Source organism: Hibiscus syriacus, unplaced genomic scaffold (assembly GCF_006381635.1).
Source record: "Hibiscus syriacus cultivar Baekdansim isolate YM2019G1 unplaced genomic scaffold, ASM638163v2 tig00111092_pilon, whole genome shotgun sequence".
NCBI classification, from domain to species: Eukaryota; Viridiplantae; Streptophyta; class Magnoliopsida; order Malvales; family Malvaceae; genus Hibiscus; species Hibiscus syriacus.
The window spans coordinates 599,173-607,692 of NW_024062979.1; the positions used below are offsets into that span (position 1 = coordinate 599,173).

General features: G+C 35.5%; 1 protein-coding gene across 2 annotated transcripts; it reads left to right on the plus strand.

Moving 5' to 3' along the window:
* Positions 1-3,864: 3,864 nt before the first annotated feature.
* Positions 3,865-6,390, plus strand: LOC120152578 (E3 ubiquitin-protein ligase AIRP2-like). 2 transcript variants are annotated; one of them, XM_039164779.1, is made up of 5 exons: positions 3,865-4,060; positions 4,435-4,591; positions 4,674-4,740; positions 4,818-5,049; positions 5,868-6,390. In XM_039164779.1, the coding sequence occupies exons 1-5, from the start codon at positions 3,981-3,983 to the stop codon at positions 6,076-6,078; spliced, it is 747 nt and encodes a 248-aa protein (XP_039020710.1). In that variant the 5' UTR covers positions 3,865-3,980; the 3' UTR covers positions 6,079-6,390. The 2 variants fall into 2 exon arrangements, with proteins under 2 accessions (XP_039020710.1, XP_039020711.1); XM_039164780.1 differs by having other exon boundaries at positions 4,441-4,591.
* Positions 6,391-8,520: the final 2,130 nt, after the last annotated feature.

Sequence of the window (8,520 nt, forward strand, 5' to 3'; positions counted from 1 at the left end):
ATTTACCCACCCGAAAATGCCCACAAGGTCCCCAGTGAAACGACGTCGTTTTGCCTAAACTATATATACCCTTCTCTTAAGCCAAAATGCCCCAATCTCCCTCATTTGCTTCATCTTGAGGTGAAAGAAGAAAGAGAGAGAGAGAAAACTCTCTCATCGGTCGAACGTCCGCCTGCCGCCCAGTGACCTCTCCACCGTGCCAACCGTTACTCCGGCCGCCGCCTATGGCGGCCGAAAAAATCACCCTTACCTCAAAATGATCGTGCCAGCCCCGTGAACCCGAAACCATCGTCCAAATCCTCAAAATAGACCCAAATAAGCGTAGATCTAAAAAATAATTTCTCTGCACCTGCCTTTCTCCGGCGACTCTTCCGCTTCTGATGGCTCTTTCTTTCAACGAGGTTTCGATCGTTATTCTCCTTTGTGTTGATGGTGCTTTCGGTTTTGTTTCTTGTGCCTTGCTTTATTTCCCGAATGGTTTTTGCTATATTTTCGTGTTGCTTTACCTTTGTAGTTCGTGTTTGGTTCTGTGGCTCGATCTTGTTGTTGTTGGTTTTCACTGTTGATGTGTGTTTTGGTTGTGTTGATGCCTTTGTTTTTCGTTAGTTCCGATGGTTCTGTCTCTCGATGTTACTTGGTAATTCTCGTGGGTTCTCCCCGTGTTCGATGATGGTCATCGGGGTATTTATACCCTGCTCGGTGAGCCAGTACCCCGGGTTGTTCCGTTTTGCTCGGGGATGTGAACGTTGTTGCTGAAATCCCAAGATCCTCGGCCGATGTATGGCCGTTTCGCGTGACCGACCCTTTGACTTCCTCCTGCGCGGTGCCTTGCTAATTGTGGGAACCCTAGTTTCCCTTTTGGGCCTGACCGGGTCTGTTGGGTCAGGCTACCTAGTTGGGCCCACTAGACTTAGATTGGACCTAAAACGAGGAGAAAAAATAATAAAAAATAAATAAAAATAATAAAAAACATTTTTAAAACTACATAATATATATGTTTTAAAAAATAATTTTTAAAACTATATAATATATATGTTATAAAAAAATAATTTTCAAAAGCATATAATATATATTTTTAAAAATAATTTTCAAAACTATATAATATATATTTTTAAAAACTAATTTTCAAAACTATATAATATATATATTTTTCAACACTATATATTATATATATATATTTTCAAAATGTTTTAAAAACTATATAATATATATATGTTTTTTATAATATTTTAAAACTATATAATATATATATGTTTTCAAAATGTTTTAAAAACTATATATTATATATATTTTCAAAATGTTTTAAAAACTATATAACATATGTTTCCAAAATGTTTTAAAGACTATAATATATATATATATATATATATAATAAAATGAGAATAAAAAAATACGGACGAAAATGAGTGTCTACAGTCTCGAATCTCGAGTTAGGAGTTTCAGGTTAACCCAAGAGTGTTCTAGATAACCCATTAGCTTTGGAAGGAAGCTTGGTCCAGTTGAGTTTGAGATTGGGATTGGTTTGGCCCTAATGCGTGTTAAAAAGGGCATTTTTAATCTTGAAGTAAATCAAGAAGAATTAGAAGAGCAATTATCCCCTAAACTTTTTAAAAGCTGATTTTGTTTAATTGTTGGTGAGGTTATGTTGCAGACACCTCTTTTTCCCCTCCCTCTGTAGTTTGGAATTCTAAAAGTAAGATTCATAACCTCTATCTTTAGAGCTTCAAATCGAGCCCTCAACGTCTTCGTTTCACCCTGATAATCAAATATGAGTTTTGTTGGGGTTTAAGGAACTTAGGTGTTTTAATATGATTTCAAGGAGTTCAAGCCTTATAAATTGTTATAAATCTCTTCCTAACCTCTTAAGCAAGTCAGTAATACATTCTTTGATCCCTGTCTAGTGAGTGAAGTAGAAAAAAGCTCCAAAAACAGGGGAAAGAAAAAATGACTCTTGGTTGAGCCTTGGACACTTCCAGTAGCTTAGAAATCTAAGGTAACTCACTTCTAACTCAACTCTATCGCATGTAGATCACTAGGTGAGTTTTGGTAGGTTGTATGAGTTATGAAACATGTCCATGGTAGATTGCATCTTTTGATGTTTTCAACATGTTAAAAAGTCTTTTTATGATTCCTTCTATCACATATAAAACTGCAATAACAATTGGGAACCTCAGTAGGTTTTTTGGGGGAGGAAAGCTAGTATTTTTTATGCCCAAAACAAGGCATTTATAGGCATGAGTATCGATATTGAAAGAACAAGATCGATATTATTCGTCATGTGATTAAAATAAGGGAGTTTTAGGCTAGGAGTATCGATACTTCTTCATGGGGTATCGATGCTGATGGTTAGGTCTCGATACCATCTAGAATGGTATGGATACCAGAAATGCTTAGAAAATTCTAGTAACCAATTTTGGTATCAGTACTCATGGGAGTATCGATATTGGGGGTAGAATATCGATACTCCCAGTAGGGGTATCAATACTGGGGTATTCTTTAAAACATCGAAGCTTAATTTGGTATCAATACTCATGGCAGAATCAATACCCTAGTGTAATAGTATCGATACTAGGTTCAGGAGTATCGATACTACCATCCTTATGTGTTCATAATAGTCAGTTAGTATCGATACCCAGGTGTCGATATCGATACTAAAGGGGCTTAGTATCATTACCCACAAACAATTTTGGATAAGAAATCTATTGGGTTAAGGGTTAGGTTCGAGGTGCCCATTAATATCATATTACTATGGAATAACACTACAAGTGAGAATAGTAATAAATACATAACAGCTAGAAACAAGAACAACTACGGATGGTCAAAATACTCGAACCCGACGGGTCCCGACCTGACCCTATAAGGTCATTTTTTTTAAAAATGTTGGGCCTTGGGGCGGGGCAGGGTATATGATGTAAAATTTTGGGGCACGTTGGGGTTGAGTTTTAGGTGAAAAATCAGTGACTAAACCAGACCCGATTAATTTATATTTATATATATATATTACATTTAATATTTTAAGAATTTAATTTTTATATCATTAAAGTATAAAAATTATTATAAAATATATTAATTTAGTTATTTAAAATATAATAAATAATTATAAATATATTATTATAATTTATATTATTTTAATAAATTAATATATTCATGTTAGGGTCGTGATCGGGGTTTTAGTTTAAAATTTGGGGTGTTCGGGGTAAGAAAAAACCTGATTTTTTTTGAAGCGGGATGGGTTTAAGTTTTAGGTATATATTTTCGGGTAGAGGTTGGGGCAATCAAAAATCCTCTCGCCCTGCCCCGTGCCCATCCCTAGTAACAATTAGGATAACATAAAATTAGCATTGACTGATGCTAAGGAAACAATCAGGACACCCGATTTCTTTTAACAAAATATGATCATCTAAGTTAGATATGACTCAGGCCACTTTAGTAGTCTCTTGTAATACTCAAACCCACCGAGTTTCGTTTTAATCGAATTTGGGTGTTACAAGTCCCATGTGACATTTTAATCATTTGACCTTCGGGTCGGATTAGATTAAGGTGTTAGTGACTACTTAATTAGTTCTCATAAAATTAATTTTTTATTAATCTAAAATAATTACGAATGATAATAAATATTTTAAAAACTCAATAACAATAAATATTTAAATATCCTGTAATCCTTGTACTCAATTAAAAACCTCTAAATATAATAATCTTCCCTTAGTTTTTGTTAACGATGAAAAAAAATTAAAACTACTGGAGTAGAGTATATAGATATGGACGTTCCACGACAGACGATAATCCACGTGTCAGCTTTTAACATCTTCCCTTCACTTTCAAATACGAAGCCACTGTCACCGGCACCAACAACCACCCAAGACAGAGAGAGACTTCTTTTCTGCGAAATCTCAAAGCTTGGAGCAAGGGAATTAGGTTATTTTTTGGGGGGGGGTTTGATTTTGAGGTAAATTAGGGTTTTTTTTGGGTGTGGGAGAGAGATGTATATAGGTTCTAGGCTAAAGTCTTTCAAGGACTCTCTTAAAGTGCTAGAAGCTGATATTCAACATGCCAACACTCTGTAAGCCTTTTCTTTCCTTTTTTAAATTTATTTTCATTTTGTGTTTTTCAGTTATTTTTCTGATGATGTTTGAGCTTTGGAATGTATGCTATGCTACTGCTCATCAAGCTTGAAACTTTTAAACAGCTAGAATATAAAATATTGATTTCTTTGCGGTTGCTGAACCTGGAGTTCCACGAGTAGCTAATTTCGTTCCTTTGAATTTGAATCATAGAATAGACGTGAACTTCTAGGTGAAACCATATGGTTGTTGCTCGTCCTGCATAATTCTGCTTTGCAGTCGTCGTTGTTAATGGATATATTTTGGCGTGAATTGATTAATGTTACCACTATGTTCTTCTCACTCTGTGTTATTGTCCATCATGAAACGCAAGGTGCAGGGCTTCGGATTTTCCAAGGGAATATGATGGGGCATGCCTTCAAATGAGAATGTCATACAGTCCAGCTGCACATCTGTTCTTATTCTTGGTGCAGTGGACTGATTGTCACCTTGCAGGTGCCCTTGGACTGTTAAGAATCCTAATTTACAAGGTTATGTTTTATTACTTCGTGTTCGGCTAGTGTTTGTAATCACGAAAATTAGTTGTTTTCATCGCTGTATCATATCCTGCAGGTTTATGTGGATGGAACTACCACGATGTCTACGCATGAAAGGAAAGCAAGCATAAGAGAGTTCTATGGTATCTTTTCTCAATCCGAGTGTTTTGTTTCTCATCGATTCGAGTTGTTGTAAGGGTTCTGAGTTCTTTGTATCCAGCTGTTATCTATCCATCTTTACTGCAACTTCAGAGGGGTGTCACTGATGCTGAAGATAAAAAACAGAAAGCAGTGTGCATGGAAAGATACCGAAGAAATGAAGATGAGTATAGGCAACTTACTGATGTTGATGTGGAAAGGGAACAAGAATGTGGAATATGCATGGAGTTGAACAGTAAAATCGTGCTGCCGAACTGTACTCACGCCTTGTGTTTGAAATGTTACCATGATTGGTATTCTTCCTCTCCCCGCCTTTCTTTCCCTTATTCCTCTCTCGTTTTTGCTTCCTGTATTCTATATCTTTACTCCGGTTAAAGCAGTTGGTTCTTTTATCAACATCAACCATGCATTATCATGTAGAACAGACAATTTGATGTTTTTCTTGCATCTTTGTAAGAAGGAACCATACACGTCTTCCAGTATAGTTCGAGTTGCTTCTGATTGTTTTTGGGTTTTCAACCGTGTCCTGACTTCAACACCGTTGTTTTCTAAATATCTCTCTCTATAAAGTTGTCATCACTCGGTATCGAGTTTCCAAACACTTTATCGGTTTTTAACTGTTAGATATCATCGCTCACTTGTTGTCTTGACTCTCGAGTTAAGCAAATTGCTTTACCTCGTAAATGAAACTTTTACTACATTTTTTGTGGTTCGAGTGGAGAGGGATTACCTACCAGTCCATGTATCGAAGATTGTTTTTTGTTACCTTTAAACCTAACAGCGCTGCTGAATCTAACTTGGATAGTGTTCTCGAGAAACAACCGAGTAAATATTCTAGGTTGATTCCCAGTTTTCTTCGCATAGTTTCCTGATCCTCTGGTATGATCGAAACTCGGAACAACCAAAAGTAGAGCTGAAAAATATTAGTGTTCGACATATAATGAATATCCAGTAATCTTTATCTTCAGTAACTTTGCAATGAAGTCTGTAGTTTTTCTTTTACAATCCTTAAAACTGTTGTTGCTCTATCTGGTGTTTAGGGGTTGCCAATGGATGATCTATTTGCAGGTAGTCTTGTTATCATGATTAATCATTCAATCATGAAATGCAGGCGGGCAAGATCACAGTCTTGCCCCTTCTGTCGTGATAGTCTAAAGAGAGTCGACTCGGGGGATCTCTGGGTATATACCGACAGCCGGCATATAATCGACGTGGCCACAGTGACAAGGGAGAATCTTAGAAGGCTTTTCATGTATGTAGATAAATTGCCACTAATCGTCCCTGATACCATTTTCGATACTCAAGATTCCCACCTAAGGTGATCAAGTACATTCGAATACATATGTGCCGTCGGAGTATTTAGTGTGCAATTTATGTTGATTACATAAAGTCCGAACCACTCGATTCGGAAAATCTAGTTTAGGTCAGCTACTGCAATGGTTTCCATGCCCAAGTTATTGTTGGGCTGACGCTGAAGTTGATATAGGAGCCCTTAAAAGCTGTATTTACAACATTTGTACATGCTTGTATAGCCTAATGCTTGATGATAAGAATCATCCGCTAATCTTGTATGCTTTTCACTACAATTTTCTGCATTTGAGGTACAAAATCAATGGAATTTCTGAGTTTCTTTCTTTCTTAGAATTTCATCTGATTAACAATCCATCTATGATAAATTGACATCAAAACAAGGTTATTAAGATTCATAGTCAAGATCATAAATATTTTTGAAGTGAAGATGATTGATTCTTTGGTCCGCGATGAGACAATAACATCATATTGATTCTTTGGTCCGCGATGAGACATCGAAATAAGGTTATTGAGATTCATAGTCAAGATCATCCTTTGGTCCGCGACGAGACAATATCATATTGATTCTTTGGTTCGTGATGAGACAATAACATCATCAAAGGAGACTCGTTAGGATCTCTCGAGTAAAATAAATAAACTTTAATGGGCATGTATATGTCAAAATCTTGATGAGTTGGGTTTTAAATTATTTGGACTTTATATTTATGTGTATTTGTTTTGAAAATATAATACCTCTGATTTTTTTGTATAAACCGTTTTATATTGAGAATTTATGTTATGTTTTGTTTAAAAAATTTCAATCATTCTAATGATCCAATGTAATATTTACAAACTTGTAAGGATTTTTAAGAAGGGTTTCAAGTGTTATAGCTGGGAAATAGAGATGACAGTCTAATTTAAGATTAATGAACGATGGAGAATGAACGCAACCAAAATTTAATCGACCTATATATTTATTTAGATATGCACATTTGCCGGCAACTATGTAAATTATGTCATTTATTTTTCTTTGACTTAATTGAAAATAAGTGTCTAAACTATACATATTTTTTCATTTAAGTACATAAATTATTTTTGGTCAATTTAGACGTTTTAATGTTTTCAACATTACACTTTTAAGTGTTTGGACTATTACCGTCATCAAATTCCTCAATTAAATGACACATATCGCATTTATATTATTTTAAAATTTTTATTTATATTGAAAAACCTTAAAATTATAAAAGCCCAAAAAATTCTCAAATCTTAAAAAAACTTCAAAAATATGAAAACCCTAATTTGAATCTTATACCCATGTTGGTCGTTATCGATCGAACCCAGAACTCAGAACCCAAAACCCAATGCCACCCTATAGCCCAGAACTCGACTCCTCCCACGTGACCCGAGACTAAACAAGAGAAAGAAAAAAAACTATACCTTTCCCACCTTATAAAACTATGTCATCTATATATATAAAAAAAACACACACACACACAAGAACCAAATTACTATAGTTTGATTACATAAACTGTTATGATCCCATGAATCCTGCTGCGGATATGCCTTCCATGTCAAAGTGAAAAATTGTAGTGATTAACATCAGGCAGCATATCAAGGCCACCATAGAAGTCGTCGAAGTTCATTGAAACAGTACCAACACTCCCTGATCCAGGCAATGTCGTCGGAGTTTGCACTGGCCTACTTGAATTATTTGCGGCATCCATAGGCAAAGTCATCATCAAGTCATTAGGCTCTTGTGGTTCCTTGTGCTTGAGTTGTTCTGAGTAATTCTAAAGATGCTTCTTCATCATCTTTAGATGCCATATAAATATGGCTATTGCTGTTGTTGTTGATGACATTGTTGTTTAAGCTGCTTTAGTACTGGTTTTGGTTGCTTGAAGACTTCACAGCAGCCGTTGCCACCTTGGATATTGAGAAATACTGCAATCCAAAGAGTAGACAAATCCATATGAATACTTGGCATTATAAAGATATGCAGGGATGGACCGATAAAAGTACCGGGTGCGGTCGCACTTCTTAATATGAAATCTTGCGTCTCCGAATATAAAATTCAACAGATTTTGTCTACATTTGAGTATCTGAAGTCATAGGGAACGTTTCAGATATATACCAAAACAATACAGATATGTATGTAATTTCAACTCTTTTCGTCTTTATATTGATAATAATATTTATTAATAAATAAAATATAATCAAATAACTTGTTATATATAAATACTAGTTGTGAGAAGCCAAGTCCTAGCTGTCTTTTGAAAAGGCAAGTCTATTGCCAACACATCATCAGTTACGTGTCATTTAAAGCTACACCTTTATGACTATTCTAACCCTCTCTTGTTTAGGTAGGAGGATGGATACTCTCAGTAAATACAGAGAAAAGGCAAGGGCATTACTGTCCTCCAGCGAAGCTATGACCAAATATTTTACTTTAATCTTAATTACTGGGATTAGGGGGG